We start from the raw sequence: 27,520 nt of genomic DNA, 5'->3' as shown, positions 1-27,520 counted from the left end.
CCTCTTTCTCAATCTCTTTCTCTCCATCTCGCTCTTTCTCTGCCTCACTTTTTTGTTCTTTATTTCTCCTCCTCTCTCCTTTTTCTTCCTTCTTTCTTTCTTGCTTTCTTTCTTTCTCTCTCGCTCTCTCTCTTTTCCTACTTCCTTTCTTTCTCTTTCTTTTTTCTCTTTCTCTCTCTCACTTTCTTTTTGTTTCTTTCTTTGTTTCGTTCTCTCTCGCCCTCTCTCTACTCTATCTTTCTCTATTTCTCTCTCTTCCTTTCCTTTTTCACTGCCTCTTCCTCACTCCATCTCTCTTGCTCTCCATCTCTTTTTTGTTCTTTTTTTCTCCTCTTCTCTTGTTCTTCCTACTTCCTTTCTTTCTCTCTCTCTCTTTTCTTGTTCTTTCTTTCTTCCTTTCTGTCTCTCTTTCTGTCTCTCTCTCAGGAAACTGAGAAGATCATTGCGGAGCTAAATGAGACGTGGGAGGACAAACTGCGTAAAACAGAAGCCATCCGGCACGAGAGGTGAGAGAATCTCTAATTTCTAAAATCGTACTGAACACACTGATATAACTGTTATGGCAGATAATGTAACCAAAAGTCTGAAGGAAATAGATATTTACAGCATATGATTTGTTATTTAATGAATACACTGAATTCTTGAAATATTGAATAAAACACCTAAAAACAACTTTTGATGACTAGTTTGTAATATTTAATAGTTAATATTATATATTAAAATAACAAAATAGTGTTATTTATTTGAGACGACAAACAGCAGTAAAAGTGCTCATGGCAGAATCTGTAACGGCAGGTTTTGGTGTTAATAATGCGGCAACGGAGCTGCTAACCTGAACAACTGAGCTGCTTCTCTTAGTAATCACTCGTCTGCCGCTGTGTGGTCACTCACAGTCTGAGTTAATGTTACTGAGGAAGCCGAAGGAACCGCCGGACTCTCGGCGTAGTGATGCCTTTAACTTATAAATGAGTTAGGTTAGAGTTAGTGTCGGTATCTGTACTCAGTATCGGCTGATACTAAAGGAAGGTATCGGTTTCAAAAGGGAAAAAGTGATATCGGTGCATCTCTAGTTAATATGCAAACTTTTGAACGTGAGCGTAATTCTGAAATTGATCGGTCGACACCTTCAGAGTGACGTGTGACAGAACTCTGGATCATTTGTCCGCCCCTTAAATACATTCAGTAACATACAACACATCATAAACACTGTCATAATTTTGTGTAAATGTGTCTGTGATCAGGGAGGCTCTGCTGGCGGAGATGGGTGTGGCTATCAGAGAGGACGGCGGAACCGTCGGCGTTTTCTCTCCAAAGAAAGTCAGTCTTCACTTTTGTCTTATTACATAAATAACTCAGTACATAATGCCTTGTAATATATTTTATAGCTATTTTTATAAAACGGTTTATTTTACTGCGTTGTGTGTTTCAGACGCCTCACCTGGTCAACTTGAATGAGGATCCTCTGATGTCTGAGTGCCTGCTGTACTACATTAAAGACGGAGTGACCAGGTACTCAGATTTTCCAGCATTTGTGAATAATCCCACAGTTCAAACCTGCAGTGAGAACGGCAGCAGCAGTAAATTAGTGAGAATTATGGTGGTAAGGAGTTTCTAAAGCAGTATTGGAGCTGGATTAGTTTTGTCTGGGGAGGTGCTCTAATTGTGATTACTGCCGAGATCTGTACGTTTAATCCAGTGTGAATCTGCAGTGTCTGTAGTTTTTAGTCTGCTAAGCAATTATTCCAGAGTGAATTACCTTCTAATAAGGATGTTCTAAGGCAAAATAGTCATTTTTATTTCAGATTTTCCACTATTTTCCATCATCAACATTCCATATAAACTCAGAAGACTCGTGTAGGTTCACTGGTGGTTCTGGATAGTAAATAAAATGTCTATATTTGTGTTGTAGCCATGGCGACCCCTGGTTCCTATCACCACCACTGTAAAGACATCTGAATCACTCTGATTACGTCTCACACACTGACAGGTTTTGAAAAATAATAAAATAAACCAGTGAAATGTCTGTGTTGCAGGGTTGGACAGGAGGACGTGGACATCCGTCTCAGCGGTCAGTTCATAAAGGAGCTGCACTGTGTGTTCTGCAGTGACGTGGAAGACAACGGAGAAGGTGAGAACACAAAGTCGGTAATCAAGCAGCGCATTAACACAGTTATTGGTGATTTTATACAGAGAGTATTTCCTCTGTTTCTCCACTGAATTAGCCTAAAAACCTCCATCAGCCACGATGAGTTCGATTCTGTAGGTTTAGCTCTGGAGCTGCGAGGCTGATGTAGCTAATAAAGTAATGGAAACTTACACCCCACCTGTTAGCATGATGCTAACTGCACACCGAGCATCACTCACTCTCCTCACACAGTGGAGATACTCAGTAACTTAACAGACTGGATTATGTGCTTACTGACCATCTCTCTCTCTCTCTCGCTCTCTCTCTCTCTGTTTTTCTTTTTTCTCTTTTTCTCTCTATTTATTTAATTCTTTCTTTTTGTTTCTCTTTTTCTCTTTCCGTCTCTCCTTTTCTTTCTTTCTTTCTTTCTTTCTTTCTTTCTTTCCCTTCTTCTTGTTCTCTTTTCTTCTTTTTTTCTTTTTTCATTCTCTCTCTCACTTTCCCTCATCTCTCTGTTTCTGTCCCCCCCCTCTGTTTTTCTTTTTCTTCTTTTTCTTCTTTTAATTTCTTTAATCCTGTGTTTCTCATTCTGTTTCTTTCTTCTCTTTCCATCTTTCTTCTTTTTTCCTTCCTACTTTTTCAAATTTTTCATCTCTCTCCTTTTTCTTTCATTCTTTTTTTTCTTTTTTGTTCTAATTTCACTAATTCTTTTCTTTTTGTTCCTCTTTTTCTCTGTTCATCTCTCAATTTCGATTTTTATTCTTTTATTCTCTTTCTTGCTTTCTTTTCTTTCTGTTCTCTAATTCTTTAATTCTGCCTTTCTTTGCTTCTCTTTTTCGTCTATCTTTTTCTTCTCGTTCTTTATTCTTTTTCATTCTTTCTTTTTCTCTTCATCTTTCTGTCTTTCTTTTTCCTCTTTCTTCCTCTTTTTACCCTTTATATTCTGTTTCCTTAATTCTGTCTTTCTTTGTTTCTCTTTTTCGTCTTTCTTCTTGTTTTTTTTCTTATCATCCTTCTGTCTTTTTTCTTTCTTACCCCTTCTTCTTGTTCTCTTTTCCCCTTTTTTTCGTTCTCTCTCTCTCTCTCTCTCTCTCTCTCTCTCTCTGCAGTGGTTGTAACTCTGGAGCCTCTGGTTGGAGCTGAGACGTATGTAAATGGGAAGCAGATCACGGAGGGCGTGGTCCTGAAGCAGGGTACAGTCCAGCACTCTGTTTATGGAGATGCTCCGTCTGACTCCGCCTACTGTTCGTTTACGCGTAGAAACCATGACAAATACGTCTCTTTATTCAGGAAAATATCCTCAAAACTGTTGAGCTCTTGTGTACGTGGGTGTGAAGGAGTTATGAGGATGTTTGTGTTGAAGGAGTTATGAGGATGTTTGCATGAAGTATATATGTTTATGAACAGCAGTGTTTGCTGGTTTAGTCTCCTCCCTCCACTCAGACACCCTGTACTGAGGTCACAGACGTGTTTTCTCCTGTAATGTAGAGCCTGACTGAACAGTGTTCTCACTGATATCAAGATGATAAAAATAACCAGTAATTTTATGTAGTTTTAAGGTATTAAATAGACTCTAGAAATTTTATTCAGTTCACAATTGTCAGATTTCTTAAATTTGAACAGCAGAAATTATGCGAATATTGTGGCGCCAGGAGGCAGAGCTTCCCAGAATTCCTTGTGTATGAGTAAATGTGTATTTGTTAGTTTTTTTTTTTGTTGGTTTTTTTTTTATTTTGTTTTTTATCAACACTCTGTGGTGTGTGTGTGTCTGTGTGTCTCTGTGTCTGTGTGTCTCTGTGTCTGTGTGTCTGTGTGTCTGTGTGTCTGTGTGTCTCTGTGTCTGTGTGTCTATGTGTGTGTGTGTGTGTGTGTGTGTGTGTGTGTGTTTCGTGGTCTCCTAGGTGACCGTATCGTGATGGGGAAGAACCATGTGTTCCGCTTTAACCACCCCGAGCAGGCTCGGCTGGAGAGAGAGCGCAGCGCCACTCAGGAACAGCAGGGGGAGCCAGTGGACTGGAGCTACGCCCAGAAAGAACTACTGGAGAAACAGGGCATAGACATCAAACAGGAGATGGAGAGGAGGTGAGAGAGATAGAGAAATGGGTGGAGAGAGAATGATGAAAAAGAAGGAAAGAGTGAGAGAGAGGGGTGGAGAGAGAACGATGAAAAAAAGGAAAGAGTGAGTGAGAGAGAGAGAGAGAGAGAGAATGACGAAAAAGAAGGAAACAGCCGGGTGGAGAGAGAACGATGACATAGAAGGAAAGAGTGAGACAGAAGAGAGAGAGTGAGTGAGAGAGAGAGAGATGAAAAAGAGAGGAAGAGAGAGATGAAAAAGAAGGAAAGTGTGAGAGAGAGAGAGAGAGAGAGAGAGAGAGAGAGAGAGAGAGAGAGGAAAAAGAAGGAGAGAGGAAAAAGAAGGAAAGAGTGAGAGAGAGAGAGAGATGAAAAAGAGAGAGAGGGAGGGAATGATGAAAAAGAAGGAAGGAGAGAGAGAGGGAATGATGAAAAAGAAGGAAAGAGAGAGGGAATGATGAAAAAGAAGGAAAGAGTGAGGGAGCGAAATGGGAGAGATATTGAGAAAGTATACTCTTAAAAATGGTACTTCAAGGGTTCTTTAGCAAAGGGAATGGTTGTTCTTAGAACCATGAGTTATATATAGAATCGTTTGCTTATGTGGTTCTTGGCATGGTAAAATGGTTCTTCAGGATGATGGAGAATGTGTTGTATATGGTTCTAAATAGCACCAAAAAGGGTTCTTTTATTGTGACAATGTCAAGCTTGTGTACAATAGAAGAACCCTTTTGGTCCTATATAGAACCATTTTCAGAAAGGCTCTATATAGAACCATATACAGCACATTCTCAATCAGTCTGAAGAACCATTTTACCATGCAAAGAACGCTGTAGTCATGTCAAGGGTTCTTTGAATGTACCTGGAACCATTTTCTTTACTAAGGAACCCTTAAGTGTGTGTATATCTATTGTATATCTGTATCAGAGTGAGGTTATCATGGCATGTGTGCAATATGGCTCAAATCCAGTTTCCGGTCCTGGTTCTCCTAATTACCTCCTCCTAATGAACTGAACTGTTCATATAAACTGGTGTCATACCTACTGGTAATTACAAAATCCAGGACTGGACTCTGGATTCAGGGTGTGGATGCGAGTCCTCTGGTTTACAGTCTATTCTTCAGGTCTTTAGAGCAGATTTACAGTAGAATAAACAGGACTGATGATTCTGAACACTCTGTGTCTGTTCAGGCTGCAGGATTTAGAGAATCAGTACCGAAAGGAGAAGGAGGAGGCTGACCAGCTCCTGGAACAGCAGAGACTGGTGAGACACACACACACACACACACACACACACACACACACACACACACACACACTGTCGACTGCTCACTCGTCTCTCAGTGTCCTCCAGAGCAGAGTGACTCACTCCATCTGAAAACTCAAGACTGTGGGAATGAACTTAACCTTTATCTTACATGCAGTATCTCTCTCTCTCTCTCTCTCTCTCTCTCTCTCTCTCTCTCTCTCAGTATGCAGACTCTGATAGTGGTGATGATTCAGATAAGCGTTCCTGTGAGGAGAGCTGGAGGCTCATCTCCTCACTCAGAGAGAAGCTACCAGCCAACAAGGTCACTCAGGCACACATTTCACACACACCACATACACAATATAGATGTATTATATATATATCTCGGGTGCTGTCTGACCAAAACCTTGTATCTCCATTTTTTGTCAGATTCCAGTTTTTGACATAATCTAAAAATGCCTGTTGTCCTTTTCATTACGTATAACTTTCATGATGAAGGAAACAAAACAAACAGTCCAAAATGACTTGTAAGAAATTCTGGTTCCATTGACTTGCATTAAGAGTAAAGTATGTTTTTTCCTTCTCCTGTAAAGTTGCCGTTTTAGAGATACAGGGTTTTGTTTTGTTATATATGGTTTTGTCCTATTTTATATTGTTTGTATTTTTATAATATTTTGTTAAATTTTATATTGTTAATATATTTTATATTGTTGTATTTAATGCTTCTACGTCTCCTGCTAAATGAGGAGTCAGTAGTGAAGGTGTGGACCTAAAACGGTGCACTTTAAAATATACCGGATGAACACATACATGTTGAGCTCCAGTCTGATGGTTCGTCTGAATATCTCTTCTGGTTGTTTGCTCTGTTGCAGTATATCTACCTCTGTTCGTGTCTAAATATGCTGTAAAATTCATTTTGGCCGCGTTGTCCGCGTGCTAGCGCGAGCACGCTAACTCTCTGTCTGTTCCCCTTGAGCATTGTGCCCTGCACTCACTGATGCAGAGTCTGACTCAGGCTGTGGGTGCGTGTCTTTGTCCTGCTTGAAGGGCAGACGGTCAGCAACCAGCTTTTATAATAACTTCATAATAACTGCAGCTTCACACTGATATGTGGCTTTTGAGCCGATGCTGATATCCAGTATTTTTCGTGTTGCCAGTACATATTATAGGATGTAAAAATTTAAATTAGCATTACAGAGAAATATGACACATATGTAGAGGGTCACAAGTGCAATACAGTGAATAAAACCAGCAGTAATGCCAGCCAATCAGCACTCAGTATTAGTAATGCTAACCTATGAGCACTCAGTATTAGTAATGCTAACCTATCAGCACTCAGTAGCAGTAACATTAACCAGTCAGCACTCAGTAGCAGTGATGTAAGCGTCCCACTGCACAAAACCTGTTTTCTGTGAAAACACACACCCTGTTTACACCTGCTCATTTAACGTATCTGGTATCTGGATTGTGTCCTGATTAGATTTTAGCCACATGCATTTACACTTGGTAGTCTAATGTGTCTCCGGTTAGTCGGACTGAAATCCGATTGCTCTGTGGGACGGAATATGCAAATCAGCTCGTTATGTGGCAACCAATTACCAACTGTTTGTCTGTCCAGCCTCTTCGTCTGCAGTGCGTTCTGTACAGTCGTGTTTGTTCATGTTGCTGTTAAACGTTTAGTTTCGTCCCAAAACATGTGAGTCCTGCATGATTATCTACCTCACTGACACGGGTCACGAACCCAGTGACGCACTGCATGGGGAGGGGTTTCGGTTGTACTGGAGGGGTTTCGGTTGTACTGGAGGGGTTTTTGTTGTTCTTGGAGGGGTTTTAGTCGTACTTGGAGGGGTTGTAGTTGTACTGGGAGGAGTTTAGGTTGTACTAGGAAGGGTTTCGGTTGTACTGGGAGGGGTTTCGGTTGTACTGGGAGGGGTTTTTGTTGTTCTTGGAGGGGTTTTAGTCGTACTTGGAGGGGTTGTAGTTGTACTGGGAGGAGTTTAGGTTGTACTAGGAAGGGTTTCGGTTGTACTGGGAGGGGTTTCGGTTGTACTGGGAGGGGTTTTAGTCGTACTTGGAGGGGTTTTAGTCGTACTTGGAGGGGTTGTAGTTGTACTGGGAGGAGTTTAGGTTGTACTAGGAAGGGTTTCGGTTGTACTGGGAGGGGTTTCGGTTGTACTGGGAGGGGTTTTTGTTGTCGAACGTATCTTGGAGAGACAGATGTGTTTACACTGCTATAATGTGGCTCAAATGCGTCCACCTCAGTCCACCTCCTGAAGTGGTTTGATTGATCAGATTTGTATCTGTTTAAATGCGTCTTGGCTGCGTTTATACTTGCGTCTGTGTGGTTTGGCCTCATCCAGACATAATCCTGATACTCAAGATGCACCAAGCGACTGTGTGTAAACAGGATCAGAGATACTCCTGGGTACAAAGCTTTTGCTGCTTTCCAACATTAAAAGAAGTTCCTTTAGCTGTTTAGCAACATTCTCCCCATTCATGAGGACTTGCTCTCAGGCGCCCTCTGGTGATTTGGAGTCAGTTTTTTGGTATAATGGAGATATATATGGATCATTTGCAGTATAAATGAATGGGTTTGTCTTTTCTGCTGTGAGTTCTGTGAGGGATAAATAGCTCCTCAGGCCTGTAACTGTATTACACTCACTGAGCTGAATATAAACACTGCTCACTGAAGGGTCTCAGAGCTGGATGACTAATCACATCTCTCATTGACTGACTCACTGTCTCTCTCTCTCTCTCTCTCTCTCTCTCTCTGGCACTCTCTTCCCCTCTCCTTCTCTCTCTCTGGCACTCTGAACAATTCAGTTTGTCAGTTTGTTTCTGATCCTTTAGGAAACAGTTCATGAAATCTCAGATTTTACCACAGTTGAATGAAATTATTTTAGAACGATGCAGAATTATGTTTAAAATTACGCTGAACACACAAATGCAGCTGGACAAACTCTTTCCACAGAGATGTAACACAGACAATAAAAACAGTACAACTGTATTTATTTGTACATTTACTTTTGAAAAATAGCCCATTTTTAATTTACTTAATGCAAAAAATAACTATTTATAATGAATCATAATTAAACGAAAAAAATTCAGTTGAACCATCATGATTACCACACCTAATATGTGATGATGATCTGTGCTGATGTGTCTGTCTGTCTGTCCAGGTGCAGTCTATAGTGAAGAAGTGTGGTCTGCCGAGCAGCGGGAAGCGTCGGGAGCCTCGGCGCGTGTATCAGATTCCTCAGCGGCGCCGTTTACCCGCCAGTGCAGAGTCCAAAACTCACCCCAGCCTGGACGAGCTCCGCACTCAGGCTGTAAAAGAGATCTGCTACGAGGTGTGTATCAGTACAGTCAGTGTAAAATTTGACATATGAATATTTGCTGGATTTGAATAAAAAAGTGTCTATTTGAATGTTTAAAGCTTCTGCTGCTGGGGCGTGTGTGTGTGTGTGTGTGTGTGTGTGTGTGTGTGTGTGTGTGTGTGTGTGTGTGTATATATATCACACACACACACACTCACACACACACAAACACATATATATATATATATATATATATATGTATGTTTGAACTGTTGAATTGGCCTCATAGAAAGAAAGCACTAAATTTGACCAATCACTTTAAATATTTCTAGTAACAGAAAATAATCGTTGAGAGCTGTGATAGCAAGTCTTCCTTTTTGTCTCCTTGCCCTTCTTTTCCCTTCTTCTTCTCTATTTCCTCCTGCAGGTGGCTTTGGGAGATTTCCGGCACTCGAGGCAGGAGATCGAGGCTTTGGCCATCGTGCGGATGAAGGAACTTTGCCGGACGTACGGTCAGAGGGACCCTCAAGAGAAAGAGAGCTGGAGGATGGTAGCCAGAGAAGTGTGCAACACTGTGGGCATTGGAGAGGAGGAGGGAGAGAGGGGAGGAGGAGGAGGAGGAGGAGGAGTGACGGAGGAGAGAGCAACCTCGGCCGCTGGAGCAGGGAGAGAGCAAAGCATGCAGAGAGGAAAGACTGATATGGGCGAGTTAAAGGCTCATATAGACAAACTGACCGATATCCTGCAGGAGGTGAAGCTCCAGAACAACATGAAGGATGAAGAGATCAGAGCACTCAGGGACCGCATGGTGAAGATGGAGAGCATATTTCCAGTAGGACTGCAGGTAAACACACTCACATACAGTACGGTACAGAAGTCAGAGACCACCTTTCGTTCATTTATTTACTTAATTTCTGGTTCAGAGTGCTGGTTCATCAGGAGATATTTCTGAGATCAAATGCAAGAAAAAACACTTGCATGAGGAAGTTTCTAAAAACCTTACAAAAAGATTAAAAGCTCCAGAGAAAATGTGGCTCCTAACAACCACCTGGAAGAGCTGGTCGACCCCAAAACTGCCCCCATCAGATAAACAGCACTTAAAGCTTTCATCTCTGAGAGAGAGGAGAAAATCAAGCTGCTTCAGATCTGAAAACATCCACAGGTGTTTCTGTCCATCCTTCCACTGTGAGAAGACGACTCAGCGCGGTCTGAAAGGATGTGTAGCTGATCAAGAAGAACCTCACTGAGAAAAGGAGACGGACACATCAAACAAAGAAGCTGAACGATGGACTGACCACCTCAGAGTCCAGACCTCAACACCACTGAATGTGTTTGATTACTTCAGAAAAGTTTATTTTACACTGCAAAACATTCTATCTTAAACATTATCATTATCTAAAACATTATATGTGAAATTACTATATTTCATATGTTTTTTCTGAGATTGTTATAAGAGTGTAAAAAGATTATTCAGCGTATTTCTGGACATTTTTACTGAAAACGTATTTCATGTAGTGATAATATCTGCCAATGAAATAATTTCTTATTTTAAGCATTATTTCTTCACAGATTGCACTAGATAAAATGACTTTACACAAGTAAAAATACCTAGACAAGGGCTTAATAATCACGTTTTTACAATCTCATAATGAGAAATATTAGATATATAGTAAATATATTTAAATATCGCTTGCCAAGGTGTCATTTTTTGTCATGTACAATTAATTGAGTTTGCCAACAACCAACACAGTAGAGGTCTGCACTCTCACGGTGCACAATTCCTGCTTTGTGTTTACTGGGAATAAATGCTGTTTGGTGAAGTTACTCTGAACTGCACGGGCGGGTGCGGGTCAACTGATTCCAATTTTCTGCGGGAGTGGGATGAAATCTTGCAGGAGTGGGCGGGAGCGGGACTGAAAAAACAGTCCCAAGCAAATCTCTGCAACACAGTATGTTTACTGCTGTCTAATTTAGTGTCAGAAAGACAAAAACCCACATTTCTGATGTAACACACCTCATTGAGTGATGCTGTTGTTCACATCTAGGAACAAACCCACTTGTTCTGGGTTGTAAACGCATTAAAAATATATATTTTTTCATGTTTGGAAATAACCAGTAACATTTTAGATATTACATTATGAGCTGTATTGTAAGTGTAATACGTTTTCATGGTGATATTGCCTCTTTCAGGAAGATGATGACTCCATGATCGATGAGGGCGGCGCTAGAGGTGAAGGTGGGTCGGGGCAAGGGGGCCGGCACGGAGACGAGGATTCCGGGTATCGTCGGGGTCGTCACAGGTGGCAGTATCCGGACAAATACCACGACCCCAAGCGTCGCAGGGGCATGAACTCCCAGTCCAACAGCATGGGCCCCCAGACCTACAGCCCTCCACAAGGACGCCCCCAAAACAACCCGTTCAGCACTGGATCAGGGCGCTTCTCGAACTCTTCAGCCCAACAAACCCCTCGCAGCCCCAACGGGCCATTCTTACCCGGCACTGGCCGCTTTCTGCCGCCTCTGGAGAGGAAGTTGCAGTTCCCCTTTAAAGGAAACCCCCAACACAGGGGCTTCCACTGGGGTCCATCGGCCAGCCAGAACCAAAGCCAGGGAGGTGCGGACGGCCAGGACGAACAGGATTCCACTACCTCTGTGCACACTTTCCAGTCCCCGCCTTCTCCGGATAAGAACCAGTGGCCGAACAGCCACCACCAGCAAAGGCGCAACCATGGAAACCGAGGAAACCGCGGAAACCGACAGAGGTCAAGGAACCGTGGCCGAAACCCATTCGACGGGTTTGTGCAGCGCGAGCACTTCGCGAACGCTGACCATACAGACGGCCAAGCGCAGCAGGGCCACGCGAGGGCGCGGTACACTTGGTACAATCCAAACTCAAGCTCAGGGCAAGCGGAGGACGGATCGCAACAGAACCAGAACCAGCAGGCCAGGCAAGCCTTCAACAAACACCAGAACCAACAGTCAGGCTACTATCTGCCCCCTCATCGTCAGACTAGCCCACCTGAGAAGAACCAAAATAATTCTGGAGAAGGCGCTAACGCCCGGCAAACCCAAGAACACACCACACCTATGGAGACCTGACTGGCTCGTTTGGCGAGGAAAGTAGAACGTAGGGATCAGTGATGTCATGGTAGACTGGGTGAACGGATAGCATTGAGTTACATGAAATGTTTAGTGATGTCGCGATGGACATGAACAGCTGGAGCACACTGGCCGAACAAACACCAGCACACAAACAGAAACGCTTTACCTTTGTGTGTTTGTTGGGAGAATCTAGAACGTTCTCGCTCTAGTTCCTTTGGATCGTTGGTTCTTTTTCTTGACATTCTTAAGACAACTGCAAATATTAGAACGTTGGTGTTTGTTGCAGAATGTTGTTCGGTGGACTCTGGCTTTTACGGAGTTCAGTGGAGCGTTCCTGATGAACGCTTCCTTAGCGTAGAGGTAAATGGAATGTTCTGTGATGTCATAGGGCTGGGCAATATGACAATATATATCGTTATCATGATAAACTAAGGCTTTTCTGAACATATCGTGTATATCGTCAGTACTTGTAGAAACACTGACCAACTGCATGATTCATTATAACGCGACCAGTATTAGTCAGTTTAACTGGATTTAGTGCAACAAAGTCTGCAAAATAGTGAATAAAAATCATTAGTTTTTAGTTAAAATTTAGCACAACTGGTTCTTTTTTTTCCTCTCTGTTTCAGCTGATCAGATGTCGCAAAAAATCAATGACATTGTGTATCATGAAAATGTCTCGAAGTATCGCGATATTATATTTTTGCCATATCGCCCACCTCTATGATGTCATAAAGGACAAGACGAGTGGATTTTTGCATAGGTTTCCGTGGTGTCCTAATGAACATGACGTATTCATTTTAGCATTAAATGTTCCATGATGTCATAGAGCTGGGCAATATGACAATTTATATCATTATCATGATAAATTGTCACAATATAATATGCTTGTCTGAACATATCTTGAATATCGTATGTAGAACACTGACCAACTGCATGTTTCATTATGAAGAGAGCAAAATTAGACCTGTTTAACTGGATTTAGTGCAACACAATTTGCAAAATATTGAATAAAATAAAAAAATTGAATAAAATTGAGTTTTTTGATAGTATTTTTAAAAATTTAACACAACTGGTTCTTTTTGCTCTGTTCCAACTGATCAGATGTCTGAAAAAATAGATAGTACGACAGTTCGTTTATCATGAAAATTTCCTGAAGTATCGCGATATTATATTTTTGCCATATCGCCCACCTCTATGATGTCATAAAGGACAAGATGAGTGGATTTTAGCATTGAGTTCTGTGATGTCATAATGGACAGGACAGATGGTTCCTTTGCGTTGAGTCAAGTGAAATGTTTCGTGATGTCATAGGGCTGGGCAATACGACAATATATATATCATTATCGTGATAAATTGTCTCAATACAATCTGCTTTTCTGAATCTTGAATATCGTATGTAGAACAATGATCATTTGCATGTTTATTATAAAGAGAGCAAAATTAGTCCCGTTTAACTGGATTTAGTGCAACACAATATGCTGAATATTGATTAAAAATCATTGTGTTCACAGATTTTGATAGTACTTTTTAAAATGTGGCCCTGCTGGCTCTTATTTCTCTGTTCCCACTGATCAGATGTCTGAAAAAATACATATCATGACATATGGTGTATCGTGAAAATTTCCTGAAGTATCGCGATATTATATTTTTGCCATATCGCCCACCTCTATGATGTCATAATGGACAAGATGAGTGGATTTTAGCACAGATTTCCGGGATGTGAAAATGGACAAGACGAATTAATTTTAGCATTGAGGTAAATGAGATGTTTTGTGATGTCATAACGCTGTCTTATCCGCAGGGGGCTGGCTTGTCTGCAGCTTTTCACTCCTGTTTAAGACTAAGACCACCTGATTAAACGAGAGGAATCAGGTGAGCTCCTCCTTGTTTTGACTGAAAACCTGCAGCCATGCTGGCTCCGTGTGCACAAGACTGGACAGCCCTATCATCACGGACTGGTTGAATGGCCGGGTCCTTCTATAGGATTAAATGAAATGTTCCCTTTTAGTTATTATTATTATTATTATTGTTTTGTGCAGTGAATTAAATAAGGAAACTGGGAGGTTCTCCTGTCTTGGGTTGGTCAAAGAAGGCCAGTGGGAGCTACTTTCTCCATCCTATGCATTCGAGGATCTTTCCAAAAAGTATGCTGGAAGCTATTATTGATCATTTTAATGTGCCTCATATTACTCTGGGGGAAGGAAACACACATAAATATACACACGCTCACACGGTATGTGTGCTTTTCACACCATTGCACTCTCTTAGCAGCACCAAGGTGCTAAGGATGCAGTGAGCTTGAAGCTGTTTGCACTCTGCGTCTCTCCAGAGGACTATTTACACAGAAACTCTTTTAGTGCAATGACTCGGCCTGTGGGTTTCCTTTACGAGCCGAGGGCTCTGCTGCGTCGTCTGGCTGTTTTAGAAACACTTAAGAATCACGCTTCGGGCTGCAGACTCGGGAGTTTTGCTGCGGACCCGGCTGCACGCTCTTCAGTGCCTTAGCACGACCTACACAACTACAATCCTAATGAACTTTTTATACACTTTCTAATCTTTGTGTCCTGTTGTATATTGATTGTGTACAGATGCTAAGGTTACTGTGTATAATTGGGGGCGTTTGTACATGGGAGAAAGGATGGGATCGGAATTGGGATGCGGACCTGTGTGCCTTGTAAGTGCAGTTGTTTTAGAATATTGTGGGTTTTCTTTGATTTTTGTATATTTGGAAACATCTGCTGCATATCGTCGAGAAATCTACCTTGTGCCTGCTGAGAAAAACCAGAAACAAACAAAAAAAAAAACACCAAAGAGTTTTGAGGTCAAAAGCCCCTCGTCTCCCCAGGGTGCTGCCTTCTCCACAAGGATGCGAGACCCAAAGGAGGACACTTTAAATGTTTTTTCCCCTCATTTTGCTTAGTTACTTTTCTGTCCATGCAGTTCTACTCTAATACTCTCTAATCCGTTTTGCATGGAGTTTATACTGTATGTGTCCACTGAGCAGGTGGATCTAATGTTTGATTAGATTTATAACTGAAGTCTGACAGACAGACCCCATTATTTACAATGTTTATTTTAAACCTATTTTAAAGTTTTTGTCACCTGTGGTTGTTTCAGCCACATGCACAAGTCCTCTCATGCTAATAATATGCAAATGAAAAAACGTGGCTATTAAAAGACTATTACCTCAAAGTTGTTCATGTTGTCTGTTGTATTTGGTGCTTGCCTGAATATAAAACATAACTTATATTTACAGTTTCCCATATATATATATATATATATATATATCGCTGTTGTCAGAAGAAAACCTCGCATCTCCCAATTGACAACTTTTCAGGAGAAGGAAAAACTTGCTTTACTTACAATGTAAGTCAATGGAACCAGAGTTTTTTCCAAGTAATTCTGGGCCGTTTCTTTTGGTCTATTTATCATGAAATTTATGTACAACATAAAGGGTAACAGGTATTTTTAAAATTGTCAAAAACTGAAAAATGTCAAAAATGGAGATACAAGGTTTTCTTCCGACAACATCCATTTTATATATATATACCAGGCATAACATTCTGACCACCTCCTTGTTTCTACGCTCATTGTCCATTTTATCAGCTCCACTTACTATATAGGTGCACTTTGTAGTTCTACAGTTACAGACTGTAGTCCATCTGTTTCTCTGATACTTTGTTAGCCCCTTTTACCCTGTTCTTCAGTGGTCAGGACCCCCATGGACCCTCACAGAGCAGGTACTATTTGGGTGGTGGATCATTCTCAGCACTGCAGTAACACTGACATGGTGGTGGTGTGTTAGTGTGTGTTGTGCTGATGCGAGTGGATCAGACACAGCAGTGCTGCTGGAGGTGGTCATAATGTCATGCCTGATCGGTGTGTGTGTGTATATATATATATATATATATATATATATATATATATAAATGTGTGTGTGTGTGTGTAAATGTATATAGTCTATCAAGACTTGTTTGGTGTCTGAATTTTGCTTTAGTTTTGCTCTGAGCTACAAGGCCATTGTAACTACAAATTAATGGAAATGTGCACCAATTTTTACTGAAGTGTCAGAAAACACGTAATCGGGTCTATTAAAGACAACCGAACAACTCTACACGGTTTAAGACAAGCATGGTGATTCAGGTATGCTTTTAGCGCTGTGCTAATCGGTGATGTGAGCTTCTATTACTTTTTCTTTAAAGTGATGGGTTGAACCAAGTATATGTAGGGAAAACATTAAAGTGCAGCATGTAAGATTCAGTGGCATCTAGTGGTGATTTTACAGATTGCAACTAACAGTCCTCCTTCCTCACCCCTCCCTCTCCAAGTGTGTAGCAGAACCTATGGTGGCCGACAGGTTTTCTGCCGTCGTCTGTCCCAGTTTCGTTTTGCTTCGTTTTTCTCCTCTTTGATGGCGAAAATTCACACCTCTCTCACTTTTTCTTGTGCTAAATAATAAGTTTGATCCTTCGTTTGACAAAATTTGGGTTCTCAAAATTCTCACAACACAAAATGGTCAGCAGCACCAGCAGTAAGCACTGTTTCTTTTTCTACGTCTTCCAATCAGAGCTACAGCACCACTGCATTCAAGCTGCTGCTTCAGCGTAAAAATGTGAAAAAAGCGCCCTCTAGAGGCAGTGTTTGGTTTGTCCATTCTGGGCTGCAGTAGAATCATAGTGGTGCAAACGGCGGCCTCTGGTTGAAGAGGTGCCGCTCCCTATATAGATATGAAGGGCTCATTTTAAGCTAACGGGAAGACAACGATGCATAATTCCAGGTGATTATACATGTTCCAGTTCTGATAATAGATCCCCCTACATTTTACACACTGCACCTTTAAGACCTCTATCTTTTGTTTTCAGAGTGAAAAACGAAGAATACTGCACATTGGTCCAAGACAATTCTTTTATTCAATGACAAAAAGAAACAACTGTTTATTTAATGCAATGGTTCCCAGCCCCGCCCAGTGCCTGCTCACACACAAACTCAACCTGTAAGCCATTTTCCAGACTCAATCAGGGAAACATGCGAAAATGAGCAGAGCCTGAAGTCCTCAGGACTGGAAACCAGCAATTTAGTGTGAGACGGTAACGGACACGTGCTTTTCTGTTTCGGTGGAATACTGATCTAACAAAAGAGGTATGTATTACAAGTCAAAAATGAATGTTGCCAAAGATCTAAGCACTAAAAAATGTGGGCAGCTGGTTCCCCAGAATTACACTGCGCTCAAGCCCCGCCTCCGTGATAGCTGCCAGTCTGACCACGCCCCCTGAAGAGCCATCTCGTTCCATAGCCAGGGCCAAAGCTGAAGAGATGGAGAGAAGTAAGAAGAACAGGTGAGTATTTATGGAATTCAGGGTGGGGTGGAAAAATGCACCAGTGAGTGTTGCATGCATTAATCTGATTCAACTGCACTGATCTGGGAAAGTCAGAAAGGACAATACTAGTACACCACTTTTACCCAAAATAAAAATCAATTTTAAATAAAATCATTTTAAATAAGAAAAGTTAAAAATATGCTATGCAAGTTTTGGGGATTTGGAGACCCCTCTGGTGGAAATGTGTAATTGCAATTGCATGCAACGTGTGAAAAAAAACATTGTGCAACATGGGTTGTCCTTCAGATCCCTCCCACCAGGCGGATGAATCTGATTATTGAAAGAGAATTCAAACAGAAATCAGTGAAAACCTGGTGAAAGACACGTATCCGAGGATGCGAGGGAATCATCTAGTACTGTCATAATCGTCAGTTTAATGTTGATTTTGAGATCATTTTAGGACTGAACATTGAGCCGGACCTTCTTTTTGAGTCTGTGTGTGACGCTAATACATAAAAAACGTAAGTCGTGGTGTGAAAAACTCCCGACCCGACGCCTCTGACTTTTAAATTACTATTTCAGGCTTTACAGGCCGACTCACAGCAGCGCACACTCACCATGTTTTAGCCTGTTTTTATCCTCCTTACTCAGTAATGACACTTCTTACACATTAAACTGAATCAGCTTACACAGTATATATCTTTAATATTGCTTTCAATTACTTCTCACTATTTTATAAATAGTTCCTCCAGTCACATTTGTGTATGGAGTGCATTTTAAATAATAATTCTGGGGGCTAAAATCTGAGATTTGAAGAAGTACCAAAGTGTTTCCTACCTGAACTGTGGAGATTTACACCCTGATTCTCTATGATAGTAACAGTTGCTGTATACATCATATTAGGAGGGGGGTACATTAATTAAAGGTAAACTTCACCAAAGCCGCTTTTCCACTGCATTGTACCAGCTCGACTCGCTTTTGGTACCAGCTATTTTGTTTTCCACTGCAGATATAGCGCCCCCTCAGTGTAGCTGGTAGTCATAGCAGCGTCAAATGAAACTGCCGAGACGTGAAGGAGATAAATTTTGCTTAGAAGAGGCTGATGTAAGCAAGAGAAAATAGAGTTTGGGAAAAACTACATCAGAGTTCAGACGACAAGATGATTCTGGTTGTTCAAAAAAGGCGACGCAAGAGGCTACGCTAACCTGGCAGCTAACATTAGCATATGTGTTTAGCGATTCTCTCCAACCAATCAGTAGCCTGCAGCATTTTTACACCACCTTATGGTGTCAGCTCAGCTCGCTTGGAACCTCGACGGACGTGCTACCAAAAAGGTACCAGATTTACCTAGCGGAAAACCAAAAAAGTGTAGAGGTAAGTAGAGGCGAGCCGAGACGAGCCGGTATCATGCAGCAGAAAAGCGGCTTAATTAGGAATGCTAAAATTAATTTAATCTCCATCAGTTGATGTTTAGTTGACATTTCGAGGTGATGTCACTGAGCCGTGCCTCGCCCCATTCCCAAACTCCTTACTCACCATCAGCAGTGAAGCGCAGACACTCCTCCTTGGTCATCCCCGACTTGTATTTGGAGTCGATGAAGCCGTAGATGTAGGAGCTTCCAGATCCTCCCACTGAGACGGGCTGCCTCACCAACATCCCGCCCATAGGCACAGTGTACACCTGCAAACAAGGAAGAGTGTGAAGAACCAAAGCAGGTGGAGATGATAGACAAGAAGATATTCTGGTTTAAAAGAACAAAACCGAGAGGTGGCCGATATGGCAGAAATGTAAAATCACAATCATTAAACACGTTTTGACAATACATGATACGTCCTGATATGATACAATGATTTATACTGAACATTTCACACACTGTGCTGCACTAAACCTAATTAAACACCTCTAATTTTACACAAACATGCAGTTGGGAAGTACTGATTATATCCACAGTACACTCAGAGAAGAGTATTTTGACATACTGTGACGTAATTTAATCACAATAACGATAAATACCATCTTACTGCCCAGCCTTAGTTTGTATTGCCTTGACTGACAGCGGTGTGGGCAACATGGCAGAAATATATCACCACAAAAATTTTAAGACAACATGTATTACAATATTCTGCTTTTCTGAAATTTGATAAGTGGGAACAGACAAAAAAAAATGTGGCACCACATTTAAAAAATAAATATGGTCAAAAACTATGAACATAATGGTTTTGTGAAACTGGAGATCTGTGGCATCCCTACCAGAAATTCATATTAATTCCCTAATTAATAAGCACTGGTTTGGGGAGATAATTAGTAAAACAACAGTTTTATGGTTTTAACACACCTGTCCGCCCCTCCGTTTATCCCACCCTGCTACGATGATCCCAGCCATCAGCTCCTCTCGGTATCTGTAGCACATCTGCTTAAACAGATTAGCGGCTGTCTGCACCAGCGGAGGCTCGTCCAGCTCAATACTAGAGGAGAGAGAGAAGGAGCTGTTCAAACACAAGCACTGCAAATAGAAACCACACATTTTCAGCTCTATCCACACTGATTTTTGATAGTCTGGACAGCAAAACACCCATGAAATCCGATTTCTGGAAATCGGATCCAAGTCACATTTGGAGGTGGTCTGAAATCGGATTCCAATCAGATTTTTACTGCTGTGCCTCAGTCTGAACACTCTGGCCGCTCAAATCGGATTTTCAAACCGCGACGATATCAAATCCAGAGCGACAGAAGTGCTGGGATTCAGGAAGAGCTGAAAGTAGTGATGCAGTATGGGAGATGTAGTCTCACCTGTGAAAGCCAAGCTGGTAGCTGACCGCGTCAGCGATGGCCTGAGTGTCGGCTGCAGATCCGGAGCGACAACAGAAGATGCGCTCGTGAATAGGAGTGAGCTTATCCGTTACTCTGTTGGCGATGTAAGCTCTGGAGGAAACACATCAATAAAGAGAAACAGTATGAACTACACTGTGTAGTGCTTTTAAACAGTTTACAGCAACAACGCCTATTTCTGAAGAACCCTTCATAAACACAGCCTGTGCTGTGAAATACTTAAATCACACAGTGTGAATAATAACGAACCGTCAAAAAATATTTATAATAATTATTTATATTTATAAAAATAAACAAATATATAACCTTTAAACATAAGAACAGATACAGTAGTACTTAAGAAACTATATGATTTATGTTTGGCTGTGTAGTGCTTCTATAGTAATGCATGAAACTTTACTATCACATCCAGATAACTGTCCTGTAGTATCCTGTAGTAAACTACAGTATTTGTCCAAATGTACCATAAGTCTCTTATAGGAGTCGCTGTAGTAATAAGAAAAAATACAGAAAATGTAATCAATTAAAAATTAGAAAATTAAAATTATTATTATTTTTTTTACTTTTGTGTTCGGTATCCTGCCTGTTTGTCATTAACATTTTATGCTGGCTTGTCTTGCTTTTCACTTTATTTGTTTGCTTTATGTACTGTTTGTCTGTTGTCATGATTTCTGTCTGGCTTGTCCTGCTTTATATCATATTTGTGTGCCTTGTGTACTACAACTCTGTTGTCATAAATAAAAAAATAAATAAAATTTAAAAATAGAAAATAAAAGTACATAATTTTATTTGCCTTACTGTTTTTTAAATAAAAAGGTTGGAAAAAAAAGAAAAATAGTAACGAGGAAAAAAGGAATAATAATGAAAATTAAAATGATTTTATCTGCACTATAGCTGTTAAAATTAAAGCTAACTGAAAACAAATTAATCATCATCCAAGTGAACAGACTGTTCTTCATACCCTGTTGTTGTACGTGAGTCTGCACCGATCACCACGCCTCCTTCAAACTCCACCGCCATGATGGTCGTCTGCAAGGACAGTTTAATTCATCACTGTTGGTTAATGTTCAGTTTGTGTGAGGAAAAGAACTCAAAAGGGCCCATTTTATATATTTTTATATTTTTTTTCCCTCTGAAGATCCACTTATGTACAAAAAATAAAATAAATAATATAAATAATAATAATAATAATAATAATAATAACTTACTGTTACATTACACTTTTCCAACCTCTCTTTTTGCCTGATAATTAAACAGGCTGTTTTCATTACTGTCTCTTTAAAAGACTGATATATTTAAATAGCCCCTGTTCTCACTGGCTGCTCATTTAAAGAAAAAGAGCTGCAACACTCCTCATAACTTCAGCATGAGTGGGTGGGGCTAAACTGCTGTCACCTGACTAGGTGGATATATTTCAATGAGCTGGTTTTCGTGACATCACAAAAAGAATAAACTCAAAACGAGCTGTTTTTGCAGCTCAGATTCCTGTATGGACACCTAAATATACATCCATCCTATTCTGCCTACAGCAGTTTAGCCCCGCCCCCTCGTACTGAAGTTATAAGGAGTGTTTCAGCCTTTTTTTTTTTTAATGAGACAGCCAATCAGAATGGAGCTCATTTACATAAATCACAAGGCATAAGTATCAAAAACAGCCTGTTTAATTCTAAGGGGATAAAGAGAGCTTAGAAAACTGTCATGTGAAAATGAATTTTGATGGTATTGGTATTTAAACATGCACACATGATGTAAGTGGAAAAATAAAATAAGAAAAATGCAGAATACTGGCCCTTTAACGGTGTGATACCCACTATATCAAATGTGTTGGGCACAGAGTAAAATCACTATAATGTACGGCCGCTAGTAGATTACTGCTTTTATAAAATATGAAAAAACATACGACAAAGTTTAATCTCTCATTTCTCCCACCAAGCAATGTAGTTTGCCGTTTGAAGGTTATGGTTGCCAAGCAACACACCTGTCAAATATGATTTCATTAAATGGTAAACACTAACCTCCTCATATACAGCCACGTGAACAGACAAAAGCTTATTTCTTGAGCTTTTTCTCAATTATTTCACTTTATTATTATTTATATCACAGTATTTCTGGTTTGAACAGAGAAGCAGGCAAGCAAACATGCTTGAGCAGAGGATCAAACTGAGGGTCAAACAATTTGAGACAACACTGCAAACATATCCCAGATCTTTAGCCTATTACTAGGGTTACTATTACTGGTGTTATTACTAATTAAAATGTTTTTATTACTATTTTTATTATTTATTTATTATCCGTTTTCCTTTCCTCTGCATATCCCCCTTTTGATCCATTAGTTATTCCTACTCTTCATCTTGTATACTAGTTTTTCATCATCATTTTACAGCCTTATTTGTTCTGTTAAACAGCACAAATAAGCAACATAGCAAACGTGTTAGAACTCAATTTTTCAAAATTCCTGCATAATTAGATGGTTAAGATGTAAACAGAGCGGTTCAGAGTGGTTTGGCGTGAAACTCTCTGTTCTAGAGAAACTTACCGAGTCAGAACTGTTCACAGTGGTGGTGATAGGAACCAGACGTCCACCTCTAAAAGCTCCCTCACAGAAAGTTACTACATGAAACGGTTATGAATTCACTGCCTGATGACTGAGACACTGTTTTACGATAGTTTTGTGAGATTTTTTTGGTCTAAAATATGTATTTTAATACATGTAACACAGACACAAACACACAGGACGTTGTAAGAGTGTTTTTTTTTTATTTTAACACTATTTTACTCATCAACATCACATATAAAGCTCGTGTAGGTTCAGCGGTCGTTTTGTACAGTAAATAAAAAGTTTACATTCACACTGTAAACACTGCAACTCCTGGTTCCCATCACCACCGCCGCCTCTGTGAGAAAGCCAAGTCTCTATAAGGCACCATTTCACACCGAAAACACTCTGAATGACTTCGTTTACATCGTAAAGATGAACTTTTGCGTGAAATTTGGGAAGTCGGTGGAATTGCCCTTCATGTTCTACACACTACTTCAATACAAAACTATAGAAGAGACCGGGTTAGCATGACTAGCGTTAGCTAATGACTAAGTAATCTGAGCGGCCTTCCCATCACATTTTCTCATATAATTATAATAATAAGAAACAAATAATGACCCTAAATGAAGATAAAACACCCCAAACATCTGATAAAGAGCGTTTATCGGCTCCCTCGCGCTGTAAAAGTGAAGTTATTCTTTTATTCCCGCTCTGGCTAGCATCGAAGGCTAACGTCGCTAGCACGACACCGCTCTCTCCTTCATTAACCCGGAGCGGCCGGGCCGACCCGACTCTCCTTCATGCTGCAGACAGACTCCGCTGTCCGGACTCACCCCGGTGCTGACTTCTTGCCTCTCCCAGCTCGGTACCGCATCGCTGGGGCGAGAAAACTGCTCGACCCGGGTCTCCAGCATGTACGCCGCCATCCTGCTTCACTAACAGCGGCTTCAGTGTGGAGCTGTGGGTGAAAATCCGCAGAGCCCTCTTTACCGCCCCCTACGGATCCGGCGAGAAGTAACAGTTCTGTTTTTCTATCTAAAGGGCAACTCCACCGATTTTTCAAAATGTCTGCACAATTCAATAACGGATCAGAAATCATAGCGACCGGCATCAGAAACTCGGACCTGAACATTTTTTGGGACCTTAAATCTATACCTGCATATATAGATTGACACCTTGTATATCTTCTATCTATATCTTGTACATTATATGATATGTAACCCCTGTGTACCCTGAGATACCTCAGACTCACTAATTGCATGTATGGAAATGTGTACTCAGTTTCGCACCAGTGTAAATGAGGTGTGACAATAAATGTGATTTGTATGGAGCCCCGCTGGTGACATCCTGTATAAATAAAAATAATGCGTGGCCACAACTTGGTAAGGCATGGGAATGAGATGATTAAGTCGTGGTCATGACTTAGTAAAGCTTGGGAACAAGATCCTAATGCGTGGCCACAACTTAGTAAGCCGTGATCTCGTTCCCACGCCTTACTGAGTCATGGCCACGCATTAGGATCTCGTTCCCATGCGTTAATAAGGAGTGGCCACGCATTTTTTTTTTATTTATACAGGATGTCGTCATCAGGGCTCCGTAGATCAGAGATCATAGCGACCGGCATCAGAAACTGGGACCTGAACATTTTGGGACCTTAAATCTATACCTGCACATATAGATTGACATCTTGTAAATCTTCTATGTATATATCTTGTATATTATATGATATATAACCCCTGTGTACCCTGCATCTCATTTGTCTACCTCAGACTCACTAATTGCATATATGGAAATGTGTACAACTGTACATATCATAGCTATTATTTCATAAACTATATTACTGTTACAAAACTATACATTGGAAATGGTGCATTACTGGTGTATATTATTGTGTATATGTAGAGTCTAATGTGTACATATTTGTATATACTTTTTATTTATTTTTGTATTTAAGTACTACAAGGGGTCTATGCACCTAAGATTTCACTCAGTTTCGCACCAGTGTAAATGAGATGTGACAATAAATGTGATTTGTGTGGAGCCCCGCTGGTGACATCCTGTATAAATAAAAATAATGCGTAGCCACGACTTAGTAAGGCGTGGGAATGAGATGATTAAGTCATGGCCACGCATTAGGATCTCGTTCCCACACGTTAATAAAAGCCACATATTATTTTTATTTATGCAGGACGTCACCAGCGGGGCTCCGTAGATTTGATTTGATTTGAAGTTAAATTATTTTATCCGCTGATTTTAGTTAAAGGGGAATGAGATGTTGAGATGTAAACAGAACGATTAAGAGCGGTTTGGGTCAGGATTCTTTACAGTGGACTAAGAAATCAGACTGCTGTTTACACGACCATTTGAATAAACAGATAGCTGCAGAAATCCGATTTTAATCAGATTGTTGGGTGCAGTTTTGTAGTTTTTCCAGATGCCAATGTCATTTAACCTCAGTCCCGTTTCAGGAAAGCATGCAAAAAAATAAATTCATCTCTGCCTCTATGACTAGTATATGTAAATAAGCTCCGTTGCGATTGGCTGCCGTGTACTGCGCCTCATTCAAAAAGCAGTCCAGGCTGTAACACTTCTTATAACTTCAGTGTGTGTGGGCGGAGCTAAGCTGCTGTAGGCTGACATACACTCTAAACACCTCAGTGCCTCAGCTGCTGGACTGAGAACCACAAACATCCAGCCAGCAGCGTCCTGTGGGCAGCGTCCTGTGACCACTGATGAAGGACTAGAGGATGACCAACACAAACTGTGCAGCAGCAGATGAGCTATCGTCTCTGACTTTACATCTACAAGGTGGACCGACAAGGTAGGAGTGTCTAATAGAGTGGACAGTGAGTGGACACAGTGTTTAAAAACTCCAGCAGCACTGCTGTGTCTGATCCACTCGCACCAGCGTAACACACACTAACACACCACCACCACATCAGTGTCACCGCAGTGCTGAGAATGACCCACCATCCAAATAGTACCTGCTCTGTGAGGGTCCATGGGGGTCCTGACCATTGAAGAACAGGGTAACAAAGTATGCAGAGAAACAGATGGACTACAGTCTGTAACTGTAGAAGCTGTGGAGCTGATAAAATGGACAGAGAGTGTAGATACAAGCGGGTGGAGCTGATAAAGTGTCAGTTTTTGTGACGTCACAAACATGAATAAATTCAGAATGGGCTATTTTGGTAGCTTAATTTCCATCTATGGACTGTATGGAGTGTTTTTGAACTCAGTATATCCCACTCTTACTTCCAAAAGTCCCAGTTTTCCATGACATGGGCCCTTTAATGTTAAAAGTGAGTAATGTAACTTCAGTCCCAGCAGAGAGAACCTTTGATAAACTGAAGGAGAGTTCTGTGTAGCCCACTCTCCGCTCTGTGGTTGGGGATGCAATTACACGAGCAGAAACAAAGTGGTGCCGTCTTACAGGACTGGGCTGTATTGATTGTGAAATGTTTCAAACACAGAGCGGCTGTGATTCGCAGGGGGTTTGCTAAGAAAGAGCCGGAAACTGCACACTTTGGTGGCGATGCCGCTGTATTGATCCGCCTACAGGCCGAGGATGGATCACCTTTCGCAGTGGGCCTCGGGGACGGCGCTATAAAGGCTTGGACTGTCAGTCCGGACTGTAAGTCTTCGCCCATTAGTGAGTTTTAGTCTGTTGTCTCTGAAATATTTCAAATTCCTGTCCAGACCAATCAGCTGCAGCAGCAGGTCCCTTGTGTGTCGTTGATTTAATAGCAGATCTGAACTGAAGTGCTGCATTAAGTTTACTTTGAGCGCCTGTGTTACTTCCACTTAAATAAAATCTAACACATAAAAGCAATTATTGCCAAAAGATGCAATTTAACAAATTCAAAGTAAACTAATGTTAAAGCTGCACCGTTTCGAGAGATGTTACAATGATTTAAATGTTTCAAACATAAAACTATGCTAAACTACTTCATGTTTACCTTTTTTAATAGTTCACCTAATCTGCATATATGATTGGACGGTCGTGCCACTTGACATTTTTAGACTTTTGGATGCATAAATGCCAGAAATTTGTTGTATTTTGTTGCACTGAAAATGTGTTCACATAAAGAAAGTGTTGTAGAATATCATGATATTTGTCATGTATTTATTAGATTATTGTAAATGAAAATAATGAGCTTTGAAACAAAAAATGCACTCATTCTTTCAGAAAGACAAAAATTTTTTTAAAGTAAAATAAATGTAAAGATGCATTCATGAATGTCCAAGAATCTTTTTAATGTGTCGAAGTTTGTCTCATAGCTTTTATAATCATATCCGTTCCTTTATAAAACAGGATCATCAGTTTTACCACCCAGAGACTGTCGCTGTCGTGCAACCACAGATTCTTTAAAAAATATATTGTAAAGTCATTTACCGCTATTGAAAATTGGTACAAACTAGCCTTTGTACTTGAACCTTTGTACATATTTTCTTTTAAATAAATGATCATTATAATAAAAATTATAATTACATGTTTTGATAGCTTTCTTTGGGTCACACCACATGACCGAACCAGCCTAATCATGATGCAAAAGTGACCATTTTTTCAATATTTGTGAAAGGGCTGCTGACCTCGGCATTGCGCCAAGGCTGTCACTTGGGATGTCCTTTATGATGCAATAACCTGCCCACTCATTGTTAAAAGCATGTCAGAATAAAAGTACTTTGTTGTAATAATATACATTTATAGACAAAAATGTTGCAATGCGTCAAATATATTTAAAGCTGCCCTATTTTGCAAAATGTTATGATGATTTAAAGGACACATAAAACGATGCCAAACTACTTTATATTTTATACTTTTACCTTTATTTTTAGTTTACCTAATCTGAATATATGACTGGACGGTTGCACCACTTGACATTTTTAGACTTTTGGATGCATAAATGCCTAAAATGAACTATTTTGTTGCACAGAAATGTGTTCACATAAAGGAGGTGTTGTGGA

General features: G+C 40.6%; 2 protein-coding genes across 3 annotated transcripts in view; one reads left to right on the top strand and one right to left on the bottom strand.

The window, feature by feature from the left end:
• Positions 1-15,057, top strand: part of kif1c (kinesin family member 1C) — a 48,311-nt gene extending 33,254 nt beyond the window's left edge. Inside the window, exons 14-24 of the mRNA XM_036580749.1 lie at positions 427-506; positions 1,242-1,317; positions 1,430-1,509; positions 2,034-2,128; positions 3,235-3,318; positions 4,027-4,207; positions 5,386-5,458; positions 5,667-5,765; positions 8,623-8,793; positions 9,188-9,604; positions 10,951-15,057. Of these exons, the coding sequence (XP_036436642.1) occupies positions 427-506; positions 1,242-1,317; positions 1,430-1,509; positions 2,034-2,128; positions 3,235-3,318; positions 4,027-4,207; positions 5,386-5,458; positions 5,667-5,765; positions 8,623-8,793; positions 9,188-9,604; positions 10,951-11,859 (2,265 nt within the window). The 3' untranslated portion in view covers positions 11,860-15,057. The remainder of the gene's footprint in view (positions 1-426; positions 507-1,241; positions 1,318-1,429; positions 1,510-2,033; positions 2,129-3,234; positions 3,319-4,026; positions 4,208-5,385; positions 5,459-5,666; positions 5,766-8,622; positions 8,794-9,187; positions 9,605-10,950) is intronic.
• psmb6 (proteasome 20S subunit beta 6) lies at positions 27-23,547 on the bottom strand. 2 transcript variants are annotated; one of them, XR_005007766.1, is made up of 7 exons: positions 23,386-23,547; positions 20,975-21,042; positions 19,975-20,106; positions 19,520-19,649; positions 18,720-18,864; positions 16,846-17,170; positions 27-43 (listed from the first exon to the last, which is right to left on the bottom strand). XR_005007766.1 is itself a non-coding variant. In XM_036580750.1 (6 exons), exons 1-6 carry the CDS (start codon positions 23,476-23,478, stop codon positions 17,043-17,045), a joined length of 696 nt encoding a protein of 231 aa, XP_036436643.1. In that variant the 5' UTR covers positions 23,479-23,547; the 3' UTR covers positions 16,757-17,042. The 2 variants fall into 2 exon arrangements, 1 of the variants encoding a protein (XP_036436643.1); XM_036580750.1 differs by lacking the exon at positions 27-43 and having other exon boundaries at positions 16,757-17,170.
• Between the last annotated feature and the right edge of the window lie 3,973 nt (positions 23,548-27,520).

This window comes from Colossoma macropomum, unplaced genomic scaffold, assembly GCF_904425465.1.
Source record: "Colossoma macropomum unplaced genomic scaffold, Colossoma_macropomum, whole genome shotgun sequence".
Classification (NCBI taxonomy): Eukaryota; Metazoa; Chordata; class Actinopteri; order Characiformes; family Serrasalmidae; genus Colossoma; species Colossoma macropomum.
The sequence above is the reverse complement of the archived record's forward strand: the minus strand, read 5'-3'. Positions and strand labels throughout refer to the sequence as shown.